Source organism: Thermobia domestica, chromosome 16, assembly GCF_964235325.1.
Source record: "Thermobia domestica chromosome 16, izTheDome1.hap1.1, whole genome shotgun sequence".
Lineage (NCBI taxonomy): Eukaryota > Metazoa > Arthropoda > Insecta > Zygentoma > Lepismatidae > Thermobia > Thermobia domestica.
Genome location: NC_137469.1, coordinates 65,584,191 through 65,600,872, shown reverse-complemented (window position 1 = coordinate 65,600,872; position 16,682 = coordinate 65,584,191). Strand labels below are relative to the sequence as shown.

Below are 16,682 nucleotides of genomic sequence, written 5' to 3'. Positions count from 1 at the left end.
GACTTATTTTTTATTGTTCTTTACAGTGTGTATAAAAAATAAAAGTATGCCTATCAGAACAAAATTAAAAATAATATTTAAAAATAATTTCTGGTATTAGATTCTAACTATATTTATCTCTTCCGCCTATCTTCGCGATCCCCTAGGGGCCGCGACTCCCAGGTTGAGAAACCCTGCTCTAGGCATACATGAGTTATGATGGAACATACATACATACACTTTTATATGTATAAATGCAGATAAGAGAGAGTTGAGAGAGAGCGATTAAGGAATTACCGCTCTCAATCTCTTCACTTTACTTTTGCGATTCGTGAATTTCTTACGTGACAGTTTGGGGCTAGCTAGTTTTTTGTCTTGAACCACGATCCGATTTTCGATATGCTCTACCTAAATGCTGTAATGCGAATATTGAGAAGTTATCTGCGATGAAAGTAGCTGCAAATAAATATACAGTGGAGTCTCGTTAATTCGAACTTGGGTAATTCGAAATATTGGGTAATTCGAACAAAAGTCCATTCCCCTTTAAAACTGTATTGAAAACAATAATAAAAAATCGTGGATAAATCGAACTTTTGAACCTATGTTTTGGATAATTCGAAGTAAATACAGTTGAAAATTTTTAATGTTGGACAGATGTAAACAAAGAAATACAGTTTTAACGTGTTTTCAGTTATCCAGATGCACCCAAGAGTAATACAAAAAATAAATAGAAAATTTATGTAATGATAAAGATGAAGGTGAGTTGGAAAAGAAGTAAAGATAGAGAACGTGTGCCAATCTCATCTTGTTTCAGAATTGGTTGACATTTTAAGACGAATTATTGATAAAGTCAACCAAATGTTATTAATATCGTATTCCACGCAATACATGAAATTCAAGATTTATTGACCGTACAAAAACAATGAAATTTAAGCAAATGAGGTTTACGACTTCTTAAAAGTGAGAACAGAATATTCAAATTGTTACTAGTGTTTAATTGTTTGGGCTATTCAATGTATGTTGTAGTGTTATACGTAAATATATTTTCCATTATACACGTAGTTTGAATTATGTGGAGTCAATGTCGTTTGTATCAGTTATTTTGTGGCTAGTTTGCGGTATTCGATCACGCAAATAATAAGCTGCTTTAAAGGTATAGTCTACACCATGTGAATATGTTTTTGATGCACGGTTTGTTTGTTGTTATATATGTGAAAAGAAATGTTGTTGGGTAATTCGAATTTTGGATAATTCGAAGTTGTTTTCGTGTCCCCTTGGACTTCGAATTAAAAAGAGTCCACTGTATTACATAACTTATTAATTGCTATTACACGATTTTTTAAATTTGTATTCAATATTCACACATAACACACCGAAGTTCTGTGAATACCTCAGATGTTATATTTTAAAGATAAGAATTACTTATGTCGTGAAATGATATGAATATATATATTCAACTGATATATACAACTGATGATATGAAAATATATATACAACTGATGAATTGTAATGTAACTATTTTACATAATTTTCATGCATTGAGGAAAGTAGAATATCATAAAGGAATCTCACCTGAACGGGTATCGAACTCACGATTTAAACGCTCGGTGGTGTACCACTGAGCTAACATGACCGCTTTTCGGAAGCTGCTTCTGAAATATAACTGAGCTCATACGTAAATGCTCTTTTCCGTATGGAGATCACAATGACGAAACGAGAGTGTGAATACATAGTCTCGAAATATTGTATCATTAAGTATTTCAATCAATGTTACTTTTTTCTACACTTAATACCATTTCAACATGTCTTATTATATTTAACAGAAGGAAAAACATATCTGTACATCTTTTCCCGATTACTAAGGTTGGCTTTGGAGGTCCGAACCAGCAGCTTTAGTTTACTGTTTTCCGAAGACACCCGAAGTTGGACTTCGAAAGTGTTCGTCTCAAAACAGCTATAATCATATCGCTCAATCTGTTTGGTATATGGTATATGTTTTTATACGTGTAAAGTCAGTATAACAATTCATTCATTAAACAGCTTTTCGTATGTATTAATATTCCTTTATAAAAACTGTTTTTATTATTATTATTACGGCGCACCATTTTCAAATTTCTTTCGCGAGTCGTTGACCAAGTCGTTCGCCACCAGCGTTGCCAGACTCACAGCTCGGAATTATTCCAAAACCTGATCGAACTTATGCTAGATTCGGTCAAATTATGCTAGATCCTCATAATTACTAATTCAGGAGTTAAAAAAAAAAAAAAAAAGTTGAGATACGATAACGTAACTTAAAATACACAGAGAGCAAGAATGCATGGATAGAACTCAATACTTCACGCACCAAAATTTTAACTCAACTAAATTACTGCAGTCGTTGCCAAACTCAATGGCGTATATATCGTATAAATGAATGCAAAGTTTTTGTTTACATATTTTGAAAGAAAATTACTTCGCAGCATAAGCGGAGTTGGGAATCGTCTGCTGGGGGAGGCGGCAGATTTTTGGTCGGTCTCGGAGCTGTCATTTCAGGAATAAATATGATCATGAAGTCAGAAGTAAAGATGGTGAAGTCAAAAAGTTGGGGGGAGAATGGCCCCCATAGCTCCGCCCATGCCTCGGAGTTAAAGGATTAGAAAACCCTGGGTGGAGCCACAAAAAAAAAAAAAGCCCAAAGCCGTTCCGAACTTACTTAGGAAAATAAGACTGCCTGTATGGTTTACCGAGTGTATGAATCAATGGAAGAGGATACATTTCTGCTGTTCTTTTTCTTCCCACGATTAACTTCTCCAGGTTTTACGGCTTTTTGATAACTTGCTGAAATTGTGCTAGATTTGGGCAGGATGCTAAAAGCAAGATGCTAGGTGATAGAGACATGCAAATTATGCTAGATCTAGCATCATTGTGCTAGATCTGGCAACGCTGTTCCCCACAATAGGCGTGTCGTGCAAGTAACCAATCACACGTCAGGTACTAGCTTTTATCTATTGCTTTCTTCTCACAGCTCAGAACATTGGTAACTATGGATAGACGTACAGCAGTAATTACTTTATGGGAGTTGGAAGGTTATTCTGCAACTGCAGCTAGCAGGCGAGTAGGTGTCCCGGCCTCTACAGGAAGGCAATGGATTCGGAAATATGGTGCTACAGGTCAGACTGATAATTTACGATCTCCTGGTAGTCGGCATGTGTCAACCGAAGCCCAAGATGCGAGATTAGTAAACGAACCCCGGTTAGACCCACTAAGGACGTCTAGACAGATAAGGGAAGCTTCTCTCTTTCCTGGTAGTAAGCATACAGCTCTGCGAAGGCTTCGTCATGCTGGGTTACGTGGCCGTGTTGCTGCCGTGAAGGAAAAACTCTCAGACGACCACAAAATTTACCGTCTCGCGTTTGCACAGGCGAATGTGGGTCTCAATTGGGAAAACGTAGTTTTCTCAGATGAATCCATATTCACAACATCAAAGGAGGGACGCCGTTTTGTGTATCGTCCGAGAGGCACCCGATATGACCATGGATATGTGGCTGCTTGCAATTGCAGAGGCCATGTATCAATTTTATGTTGGGGTTGGATTTCCAGTCGCGGAGCAGGACAGCTTCATAGAATTGAAGGACATCTGGACAATGCTCAGTACTTAGACATTATCAGTAATATCATGGTGCCATCTGTACGAGTATTTCAGCCTGATGGTGTAATTCAGTTCCAGCAATACCAGTCGCCAATACATAATTCCCGTGTGGTTCAGGAATGGTTCGCAGGGCACCCTGAGATTGATTTATTCGACTGGCCGCCTCGTGGAGCAGACCTCAATCTCATGGAAAATATGTGAGCAGAAGTGAAGCGTACTCTAAGGGAAAGTTGGCCTGAGGCAGATCCACCAAGAACTCAGGATGACCTGTGGCATCTTGTTTCCGAAGCATGGCTGGAGGTAGGGGAAGGAGATAGATTTGTCACCCATGTAACAGATTCCATGCCCAGAAGAATGGAGCGTGTAATAAATTCAGAAGGGTCTTGGACACAATATTAATGTCCCCGCCTTAACTCCCGAAAACAGCCCTTTTCAGGGCTACCTAAACGCTTCTGAAAATATTTCTAGAAGTAAACCACTCCTTGTATCCGATTTCTGTGCAATCTTACTAACAAAAGAATGATAATTAGCTGTAGGCTTTGAACTCAAGACCTCTTCAGTGGCAAGTCCGTACTCTACCAATGAGCTAACATGAACACGCAAACCTAACCTGAAGAAACACGACTTTCAATTTCTGGTATTCGATACAATGATATACTTTGCAAATGTTGTATTCAACTTGGGATATTCCGCAACACACACACACACACATAAACAAAGCGAAAGAGAGAGAGAGAGAGAGATGAATACACAAAAGCATATTCAACGTATTCGAATGAGACTCTAAGTAACGACATTCCGTTCTAAAGAGAATTTGTGTTTCTTCCCGTGACGTTAAGGGGATCGGGAAAAGTTATGTTTTGAAGCAGGATACGACTTTGGATACTCTGTTTATACACTTTCTATATCCGTAGGAATATACTGTATTTCACGAATATAAATAACATACTGTAATGAGAATATTGAGAAGTTAAATCTGTATGACAAATAGCTGCAAATAAATACACTACATAACTTATTTATTGCTATTAAACGATTTTCCTAACTTGTATTTAACATTCTCATATATAATAACGACCTACTGTGAAAATTATCTCAGATGTTATATTTTAAACATAATAATTACTATGTTCTGCAATTATTATGTTATATATAAACAACTTATGTATTTTAATGTAATTATTTTATATAATTTTTCATGCATTGCGGAAAATATAATTTTAAAAAAAGTATTGACCCAGATGGGATTCGAACTCACAACCTTATGATTTGAAATCCGACAGCTTACCAATGAGCTAACACAAGGACTTCGAGAACTAAGCTTCTAGCGATGTATAACGGATCTCAAGATAATTATGACATTCATATCCATTACAAACGCTGTTTCTGTTCTACTTTGACTTTTATTTTAGTACTCAGGCGATAATTATGTTCTATTTCTTAACTTTGAGCATTCTTTTACATATGGAAAGATTCTTTAACGTATTTAAATGCTCCATTACGTATAGAGAGCTAAATGACAAACAAGCATGTGGTCACATTAATAAAAGGTTTCGAAATATTGTATCATTAAGTATTTCAATCAATGTTGCTTTTTTAAACACTTGGTAACAAGTCTTATTATATTTAAAAGAAGAAAAACACATCTGCAAACTTTTTCCCGATTGAAAGGCTGGCTTGGAGGTTCGAACCTGGCTTACTTTTTCCCGAAGATACCCGAAGCTGGACTTAGAAAATTTTTGCCTCAAAACACCAATAAAGAATGCGCTCAACCTTTTTGAGACAAGGTGTACAAGGAGGTGAAATCTATGGAATTTCGGAGGAAACAAGGGGGTATTATGATGGCAGTAGAAAATAAGAATGGGAAGGTAGTCAGCGAGAGAAATGAGGTCATAGGAAGGTGGAAAGAATACATTGAAGACTTATATGAGAGTAGGAATAGACCGTGTAGCCTAAATGTTGAAGTAGAAAATGAAGTAGGCGAGGATGAGAAAGGATTTAGTATTCTTAGGGATGAGTTTGAAAAGGCTATATCCGAGATTAGGAATGGAAAGGCAACCGGAATAGATAACATACCAATTGAATTCATTAAAAATATAGGAGACAATGAAAGAAAGAATTGTTCCGACTATGCAATGAAATATATGAAACAGGAGAATGGCCAAAAGACTTTCTGAAAACGATCATGATACCGATGGTTAAGAAATCGAACCCAAAGAGATGTGAGGATTAAACAACTATTAGTCTCATATCTCATGCAGCTAAAATTCTGCTCCGAATACTGAACGGAAGGTTATATGAAAGAACAAATAAAGAAGTTGAGGAGGAGCAGTTCGGGTTCAGAAGAGGCAAGGGCACAAGAGATGCAATTGGATTATTAAGGGCGATCGGTGAAAGATTTATAGAAAAAGGGAAAGAGGTGTATGTTATATTTATTGATCTTGAAAAGGCTTTTGACCGCGTGAATTGGGAATTGTTGTTGGGAGTTCTAACTTGGAATGGAAAGATAGAAGACTCATAAGAAAGTTATACATGAACCAACAAGTAAATGTTAGGATAGGGGAAGAACTGACGGAAGAGAGTGCAATTGGAAGGGGAGTTCGACAGGATGCTGCCTCTCGCCAACACTATTTAATGTCTATCTAGAAGAGATAGTGAAAAAGAGTTTACATGAAGATGATGGTATTTCGGTAGGAGGTAGAATGATGAGATGCATAAGATTTGCAGATGATATGACACTTGTTGCAGAATCTGAAAAGAAAATCAATAAAATGTTAGAAAAAGTGAGAAAGGGCTTTGAAGAATATGGAATGAAAATAAATGTTAGAAAGGCAAAAGCTATGGTGATTGGAACGAAGGGGTCTGTGTCAAATATAAAAGTAAGAGGGGAGAAAATAGGACAAGTGAATAGTTTTCGATATCTGGGTAGTATTCTTAGTAATGACATGAAGTGCGAACGTGAAATAAATGCAAGGGTAGGAATGGCAAAAGAAATCTATAGGAGGAAGAAAAGTCTGTTTTGTGGGACCTTGAATAGAGAGTTGAGAAAAAGACTCATAAAATGCTTCGTGTGGTGTTGTACTGTATGGGGCGGAAACGTGGACATTACGTAAAGGAGATGAAAATCGACTGGAAGTCTTCGAAATGTGGGTTTAGAGAAGAATGGAAAGAATTAGTTGGGTCGAGCGCAAAACGAATGAGAGTGTGTTAGAAATGGTGGGTGAGAAAAAAACCCTTTTAGATATTATTAGGAAGAGGAAGAGAAACTGGTTGGGACATTGCCTAAGAAGAGATTGTATCATGAGGGACGTCCTGGAGGGTATGGTGTCGGGAAAGAGAGGGAGGGGGCGAAGGAGACTACAATTAATGGATGATATAAAAACAAAAAGATCATACGCGAAGACGAAGTTAGCGGAGGACCGTGGAGCATGGAAGCTTCTTAGCTGCGGCAAGCGACTTGCCAATAAAGGCAGAATACCTATGATGATGATATTGTATATACAGGGTGCAATGAACTATACCGACAAACTTTTAAGAGGTGATTCCTCACACCAAAATAAGAGAAAAAGTTCATATGGACCTATGGCGAAAAGTGTATAGTTTCAGAGCAAGGGATGTCCAAAATCGCGAAAAAGCTAAATTTCAAGAAGCCTTATTTCGAATTCGAGAGACTGAGGATGGTGATCCGTATCAGCGTAAAGGAAGTCACGCATACGCAATCCAAAAATGCATATTTCATTAATGTTCAAGGGTGTACAGATTATTCCCTGCAGGGTGAAATTCTGAGACATGCCATCAACCGAATTTTGAGATATGCTCTGACTTTATGATTGGTCCAAAGTAGGCAAACGATAAGCCTTGACAGCAGTGAACACGGAATCCTTTGGCGCGATTTCGGAAGTGTTAAGGATCGTCAGCAGCACGGTTTCTCGTTCTCGGGAAAACGCATGATGCGATGTTTTCTTTCAAGCTTATAAGTGACGAAATCGTAAATAAACCGTGACAAAACACATATTATCACACGTCATTCCAAACACAAAAAAACATGGAGCTGCCGGTTCCTAACACACCCTTATATATATTGCGATGAGGTCGAAACTTAGCTTGAGTTTGTATAAATTTGGTAGAATTAAAGTAACGACGATTCTTCTTGGGATTTTATTCGCACGCAGTAGGAACCGGCGCGAATGTAGTCACGGGATGTTCTACATTTCAACTAATGCGTTTTTGGTATCCTTAATATTATAAGTACCCTTAGCATTTGGGCATCGTATCATTTCCATATTAGCCTTACGCCTTCTCTTTCGTATTGATTCCGTTTCCATTAGAAAAAAAAAAAGCGTTATGCATGACTTTGTGAATTTCATTTCAGTGCGCAGCTTTTATTTTAAACAAGGGATGTTCTAGTGATGTACACTCATGTGCAAAATGATTGTCGCATATGTTTAACTGTCTTCTTGCAAGAATATAATTTGATATTGATTTTGCAGGGTACTTTTAATACTGATACTGTGCGTATAATCGGGAAATGTATATTTGTGGTAAATTTCATAGAAAAAGAATTATAAATACGAAAATTAGTATGAGTGAAACAAAATGTTGCTAAATGGACAAGAAAGTTTTATTTTCATTTCATTGTTCTTATTTACTACTCTTTTAACATGAAATTTGCCACATACATGTCTTTGCCGATTATACATATACTAACATTATAAGAAATACCGGGCGAATTCATTATCAAATTATATTCCTCCAACAACATATTTATAGACATGTGACAATAATTTTGGACATGAGTGTACATTGCCATACTTGAAGTTATACGAAAATACCTAATATAGTTCCTGTATAGGATGCAGCTGTTGCCCTACTCCTACTCTCTATTTATTTCACTCTTTTTTGTTATACAGCAATCTAACCAGTGTTACGTATGCATTCTTTGTACTACGTAAATACTAAATCTGGAATATCTAAAACATATTTCCTTACTAACAGCTACAACCGAACTTTACGGGAGCATCGAAAAGAAAGTTTATAGTTCGCTTACACATCACTTCCATTTGGAGACCCTCTCGTATTTTTACATATTCAGGACTATAGGCTGAAACTGCAACTGTGTTTGTCAGTAATTAGAAATATAGTGTATTCCAATGCAATTAGCATTCTCTCACTACAATTTCATCTGTAGTGATGATTCTAATTTAACAGTTGGGGAGCACGGTGGCTCAGTGATAGATCGCTTACCTCTGATAAATGATACACAGCCAAACAAATTTGTGGTGGACAACATCGTGTCCATGGGTTTTCTTGGGGTAGTCGCGTTTCCTTCGACGTTCTCCTTCCACGATTTTTTCCATCATTTACTTGCCGTAATCATCGTTTTGTTTCGTCTTCCCGTTTAGAGGAAAGAGAGAAAGAGCGAACGCGAATATTTTCCCAGAAGAACGAATATAGTTTCAAGAGCGGGGAGAAACAGTAGAAAGAGGAGAACATAATCCACTGAAAATAATATAGAGACATTATAGCTTGAAAGATAGTAAAAGTGTTGACGATGAGCGAAAATATATTGTAAAATGTGGTGCAAAATAATAGAAAAATAATTAAACGAAGTTTCTAGTTTCACGTTCTACGATTAATCCATATAGACTAAAGGAAGTCGATGATTAATGAAATGGATGATTATAGAAGAATTGATGCAATAAGGATGTGGGAGGAAACCGGCGAAGCTTAAGAAAACCTACGAATAAGATGTTATCCACCAGAAACTGTCATGCCCTTAAATCGAGCCCGGGACCCCTCGCTCCAGAGGTAAGCACTTTGCACTGAACCACCGTGTCTCCCGCAAAATAATAGGGATTCAAAAGTAACAAAAATGGAGAACGTTGTGTTAGGAAATAGTAAAGGAAATAAAAACAGTGACCAAGGAGAATGTTAAAATAATAATAACGGCAGTGAAATAATTAGTAAAAACGATAGTAATAGAAGTTTTAGTAACACCGCTCTTCTCATAATTTATTATTATGATTACTAGAAGACAAGAGGAAAATGAGTTAATGATGGATTACAGGGATTTAATCTTGTGTCACAGTTGAGACAGAATATATATATATATATATATATTCCTATTTCTTTGTGTGAGAGAAGGGTGAATTTGAATATTCGCCGATCCTGTATATAGTTGACACAGAGGGGGAATGGAAAAGTTATCTGTTCTAAAAACTTTTTCTTCATAGTTTCATCTTCTTCTCTAAACTTCATCTACATTTAATCTGGTAAAACTACCATGATTACGTAACCCTGCATTCGAACATGGCACGCACCTGGACACTTCTAAACTTTTTCTCTGTCCTTTAGCTTTCGTCGTTTTAGCGAATCTAGTATAGTGCTTTTTCTTAATGTGTATGATTATGTTTGGATTACATTTGGATAGTAATTCACCTATATGTGTATATTTTAGAATTTTGTATATGGTTAGTACATATCTGTGTCTATAATGCTTAAATGATTGCAGGTGATTTCGTAGCCTTAATTTCACCATATAAAACGAAAATTTTATTTATTTATTTATTTATTTTATTTCCCGTAGTTACGACAAGAGCTGGAGCGAGTGGTTGGTGAGAGAGATCGGATGAACCAAGAGAATGCAGATATGGGGAAGGAGAAAGAAGAAGGCGAGTTGGAAAGGAAGAACTTGAGATCAGAACTTAAAGAAGTAAAATTTCGAGAAACACGACTATTATCCGATTACTTGGAATTGGAAGAAGAAAACATCAGTCTTCAGAAACAAGTGTCCGTTCTGCGTTCGTCACAAGTAAGTAATTGGTCGTAATTGTTGAGCAGGATGACGAAGTTATAAGTTTATTTACGTTATCAGGTAAGATAGAGATTAATCATGAGAAGATGATAGCCGAATTTAGAGCTATATAACCGATACCATTTGTAGCATTTTTCTTAAGGTTAGTGTAAAGGGACAAGTTTTGCCGATAGATGTCACTACAGTCTTCGTATCTCTCCCATGTATTTTTTACCTTTCACGAAAATTTACAATTTCTTTTATAAATTTCAATCTAGAGACTTCAAATTTTTAGAGAAGGAACATCATAACCTATTACAGGAAACAATCCGTGCCGATTTTTTATTTAGAATTTTCTGCATTGTTGAAACAGTTCCATTGCTAAAGGTTTGGATATCCATTTCAACAATGAAGAAAATTCTAAATAAAGAATCGGCACGGATTATTGCCTTCGATAGATCATGAAGTTCCTTTTCTAAAAATTTGAAGTCTGTAGGTTGAAATTTGTAAGAGAAATCGTGAATTTTCGTAAAAAATAAAAAAATACATGGGAGAGATACGAAGACTGTAGTGCCATCTATCGGCGAAACTTGTCCCTTTAAACGAACCTTAAAGAAAGCTGGATGACATTATTTTGAGTAACTTCCTACTCAGAAGTAATTGCTTTTGAAAATTAAAGTAGGAATCAAAACTTAATTTGTAAAGAGAAACAGTTGTATTTATCATCAGGCAGGAGAATGTAAAAGTACTTTATGTTGTTGAGGACAGGTGGGGAGAAAGGGAAGAGTTTGAATAAGGTCAAACCTTGCGGGTGCAACGTCATTCTGGTATGTAAAAAATAAAACTTCGAACCACTCAATATTAGTAGACAGATTTGTATAGGCAAATGGACGTTAGTTCATGATTCTTTTCACGAAAGTACAGAGATTTAAAGTAAGGACGTTCTTTTGAATTTAACTCTGAGAGATTCATTTTTCAGCTGTGACAGTAATATTAGCAATCATTATACATACAAATAATTGAAAGAGAGCGGAAAACTGCACTCTACTGCAACAATAAATGATGATTATTAAAAACAAAAGCTTGATTTTAAAATTATTGAAATAAACTAAACTCCTATGCAACAATCCGTAAGATACCACGGCATACCAGCCGGCTTGTGGTAGAGACCTGCGGGCCGGGCTTGGGCGGGCCGACTCTATTATTTCTTTGGGCCGGGCCGGGCTTGGGCGGGCCGACAGTGATTTTTCTTCAGGCCGGGCCAGGCTGAGGCCGATCAATTGCAATTCTTTGATAATTATTGACATTCGTTAAATGATAATTAAAATAAAGGCAAGCGTTGAAGAAGTGTGCCCGTGAAAAATGTTACAAAATGAAACTTCGAAAATTTATCGGGCCCGGGCCGGGCTTGGGCCAAGAATTTTAAAAAAACTTACCGGGCCGGGCCGGCCTCGGGCCGAAAATCTCCAAAACTTTTCGGGCCGGGCCTACGTACATTCGGGCTGGATTGGGCTCGGGCCGAAAGATTCGGCCCGTGCAGGTCTCTAGCTTGTGGTACTCATGCCTTTGGGGTGATATGTGGTCAGCACATAGGCTCACTCACCGTTAATGCTGGCTTTCTAGATTGGAGTTCGCTATATCTTTTTTCTGGTAGCTCCTCAATTGTCCTCACGACGCTGAGTGAACGCAGCAATCCCTACACCGTGTGGTGAGTACGAAGGATAATCCATCTTTCTTCTGATCAGACCCGACGTTGCTTGATGACTTATTTCAACAGCGCGATATATCATTGTGGTTAGTAAAATTACTGAAATGTAGCCATTCATTAGAAGTACAAAATTACTTTTTTAAATAAATAGTCAGTGCTTATTCACTTTTAATGTACCGTAGCCGATATTTGTTTCTATCAAGACGTCGATCAAAATAGTACGCTGTGAACTTCTTTTTTCATATGAAGGGTAAGGGGAAAAAACAAGGAATGTCCATGTATGCGCTTTATCGGATGCTTTGTCCAATCTGTTGGTGACTCTTGGTACTATTTGACTGTATATGCCATGCATGCGTAGATGTGGAAATGTCCGTGTAAAAAGGGAGAAAAGATTGACTAATCCTATTCTTTTTTATGCGGTTTTCAATATTAAAACGCCGTTTTCTCGAAAATACAGTTTTGTGACATTCCTTGTTTTTTTCCCTTACCCGATTTTTTCGTAATCGTTGCACGAATGCTTATATGTATCGATATTTACCATGTTCAAATTCTATTTTTTAAATACATTTTGTAATAAGAGCGTAAACGAATTGTTTCTATTGTAGGTTGAGTTTGAAGGCGCAAAGCATGAAGTTCGTAGATTGCAAGAAGAAGTGGAGCTTCTGAATCAACAAGTTGAAGAATTGGCCAACTTAAAGAAGATAGCAGAAAAACAAATGGAAGAAGCTCTAGAATCACTTCAAGTAAGTGAAGAAAATATTTGTAGTTTGATTAAAGAAACTAATTGTCTTTTACGTAGAAATATTTTCATCAAAAATAAAATAGTGTGAATGTTTAAAGAAGAATGTGAGTACCGTAAATTGAGTATACTTGTTGCATCGAATTTTCGAGCAAAATATAATTTCTTATTACTATCTTCTCATCATTATACAATAAAACAGAATTGATTTGTTTTCGTCTCTTTAGTTTAGATCGATAATTAAGCATATCATGTTCTGGCTGTTATTATCTTAAGTATATGATAGAATTGTGATTTCAAAAGTCGGTGTAAAGTAACCCGTATGAACGTGTAACTTGGCACCATTACAAATTTGTGATTTCTGTACTATTGTGTATTGCTTAGTGTGAAGCTACGAAGCGTGTAGTGAATCTTTCCACCTTAAGGCTTGCAGACACACACACAATTACTATGCTACCAAGCGCTGGCTCTCTTTTCTTGAGGTCGCTAGTGTCGCTTGTTTATATCGTAGAACAGGTAGGTATTTTTGCAGAGTTGCCAATGGCTTAAAGCGCTAGGAAATTTAACGTGCTAGAGACAAAACCAGAAAGTAATCAAGAGGGAGAGGCAGTGTCGATAGCAGATAATACATGTTGTTAGTTTCTGTATCTTATTTTTCTTAAAAGATCGACATACGAACAACAGAAAGATGATTATTTCAGAAATAATAAAAACTTGTGCTTTCTTCTAATATTAAACAAGATGGCATGACCATTTAAAATTTATTATTATTATTATTATTATTATTATTATTATTATTATTATTATTATTATTATTATTAATTATAATTAATTAATTAATTAATAGTTGAGATGCGTTTGTTGTGTCAGTGGCGTCGCAAGCGGTGGACGATGACCCAGGGCCTCGCGCTTTAAGACTAACAAGCTTGAATACAATTTGATACTGACTTTTTATAAAGACCCGTCGATTCATTAATTAAGAATGTAAATACAAACAATTATGAATTCGGATTTATTTACATAAAACATTACAGTATGGTGGCTTGAAACAAACTTATCATTTATTCTTGTAATACTAGGCCACTAACATAGGCGACAGACAGTGAGCTTACTTTAACATTGCAATAATGAAAGCAAACAAATATTTCATTTGTTTGGCAGTAATAACATCGCTGAGATGGATTGATTTCGAGAATTTATTATTATTATTATTATTAGCTATTTGAAAAAAAAGGAGACGTTACAAACTTCTCTTGCCCAGGGAACATTTCTCGCCGAGGGCATCGTAAAAATTTACTACGCCGCTAGCTCTATGTTGACATAATGAATCGGAATTAATTTCGTTATAATAAATAGCGTTCGAAAAATGCTTCTGTTCAACGCAAGTGTAATGTTATACTGCAGTGTATAATTTTTGTAAACTTCTCAGATTTTACTACGATTTTCAACATTTAAGCGAATGAGAATGCCGACTGATTTGTTTTTTCTTTCTGCTTTGTGGGAAACAAAGAAGATATCTGCGAGATAAAACATGAAGCAGAGGTTTAAAGGAATGTTCAGGTGATGAGGTCAATGCATGCACCCCGCAGATTTCGGTGAACTAGAAACACCTGACAACCCCTTGTCATACTTTTCGTGGGAACATCGAAATTCCAGTACGATCAATCGGACCGCACAACTGTCATACTAGTGACAGAGCGTGAAACTACACAACGAGTGATTAAACGGAACAAGTGTGGTGTTAGTGAACTCTGCATAGATATCTCATTCTCATTAGGACTTCAAATATTTTTTTCAGATGGGGGACTCCCTAAAACAAATCTTGATTTCTTTCCTGTAACGTAATGAGAACAAGTAAAAGTTAGCATTTAGCGTTCTGGTTTCAGAATCGCTGAAATCCCGGACTTCAAATCCTAGGATCGTCTATTTGTAGTAAGAATTATTCTTCCGCGAACCACAAATTATATATCAATGTTCTAGCGAAAAATCTAATTGTCCATCAATTACCAGTCATCCGACTAAATTTTTCAAATTCCCTCTAAACACAGTATTAAATAATATTGCTCAACATTATTAAATTGATAATGTCCTGAATAGTATTTCAAAATTCTCATACATTTCACACGATATGCGGTCAAACAAAGAAGCGTTGATAATATTTTATTTGGGACGCAGATTTTTGCAACATATTCTGTAGTTGATAACCGTGTTGCCAAGGGATGTTTTGCTGTTAGTTTGTGGTCACGACCCGCTCACCGCTCTGTCGACCTGTACTTCTAAGAGAAATATATAAATTATGCATAATTTGTAATTCTTTATTCCTGCTAACAATGTTATTACAAATTTACTGTACATTTGTTAAATAAGTATATCTATATTGATGAGTACTTTTACATAAATCATGTAAATACCAGTATCTTATAATTTATATCAGGAAATTTTGTATTAAGATACCGTTACACATACGTAACGAACGACTATCACTTCTGTCCTTTACAGAATTATTGCGATACAGAAAATAAAGAAGCATCTTAGGAAAACTGTACCCACTTCGTACATGTTAGAAAATCAGCTCATTACTCAGGCCAGATGCTTTTTAGTTCTGCCATTGAATACATACCATGCCGTAAGATTGGTTTTGGATTGCTGGACCCACTTCCAGTCCCCATTTTGCCATGTCCTTAACAATAGCCCCTGTGTTCTTTCCTTTACTTTGTATACTCTGACCGGGAAACTGTTCTCCCTCATGAAAATACAACATAATTCATCTGCAACTTTCTTTAAAGGTTTCTAGTTGTTCTCCATACTGGTAGTTCTTCACATAATCTTCAGACATTCCCACTCACAACTTGTGAAGATTTTATATTACCTGTGATGATTCTTCATCTGAACCACTTACGAGCCCATTTTTTATTCTTCTTCTTTTACGTTTGGAAGTAGAATTGTGTACTTTTGACGTATCGGTACTAGATGATTGCATCAGTATATCCATTTTCTTGTAAATTACTATGTACCACATACTTGCCCGGTCCTGCTCTTATTTCCTTCACTCCCCGTTTTTGTTCTGTTGTACCCATCTCAATATTTTCAGGAGCTGGTAATCTGTAATAGCTTTCCAAGCAGTTCTATATGGGGTTCAGAGTAATCTCATTCTAGATTCTCAACTGATCTGTAGAGCAATATGGCATTTTGCTTTCTTATTACCTGAATAGAAGCAGAACTACTCATTTGAATATCGTCTTCGCAAACATCAAAATCAAACTTTATTTCTTCAGTTCATAGAGACAGAGGTGGATATTGATTTATTTTGACTTATCTTTTGCGTAAATCTGTCCACTACACTTCATTATCTTTAAATAGAATAAGTAACAGCTCAATTATGGCCATACTTCTTCCAGCTATTCTTTGCGTTACCATCAGAAAATACACGTATTTGCCAACACACTCGAACCAAACATTTTTGCTGTTCCGTGCAAAGTAACTCTATTGGTGCAAGTATGCCCACTTAACGGTACCTTCTGACAATTGGAATGGAAAATAGTACTAGTCTTGACTATGTGTCCACTTCATGGTGAACTTATAAAGTAATAGCAGTTTAACACGAAACAGTGATGCGTTTGCATTTATAGATAGAATAAGTTGATACCGAGTAGAATAAAAGAAATTCATTCTAGTTTACCATGGAAGACGAACATGTATAAAATTGGTAGAAAGTTTTTTTTTTTTTTTTCTAAACTCACAAATAAACGTTACAAATTATTGTCTATCAGTACTTTTTGTAAACCCTTATATGGTAGTTATACTTTTTATTAAAAGTAATATTTTATGAGTAAAA

The 16,682-nt window shown here is 36.2% G+C and overlaps 1 protein-coding gene across 1 annotated transcript in view; it reads left to right on the top strand.

The window, feature by feature from the left end:
- BicD (Microtubule-associated protein Bicaudal D) overlaps nt 1–16,682 on the top strand; it is a 62,412-nt gene that overhangs the window by 19,929 nt on the left and 25,801 nt on the right. The window contains exons 3-4 of the mRNA XM_081742504.1: nt 10,194–10,418; nt 12,714–12,851. Of these exons, the coding sequence (XP_081598630.1) occupies nt 10,194–10,418; nt 12,714–12,851 (363 nt within the window). The remainder of the gene's footprint in view (nt 1–10,193; nt 10,419–12,713; nt 12,852–16,682) is intronic.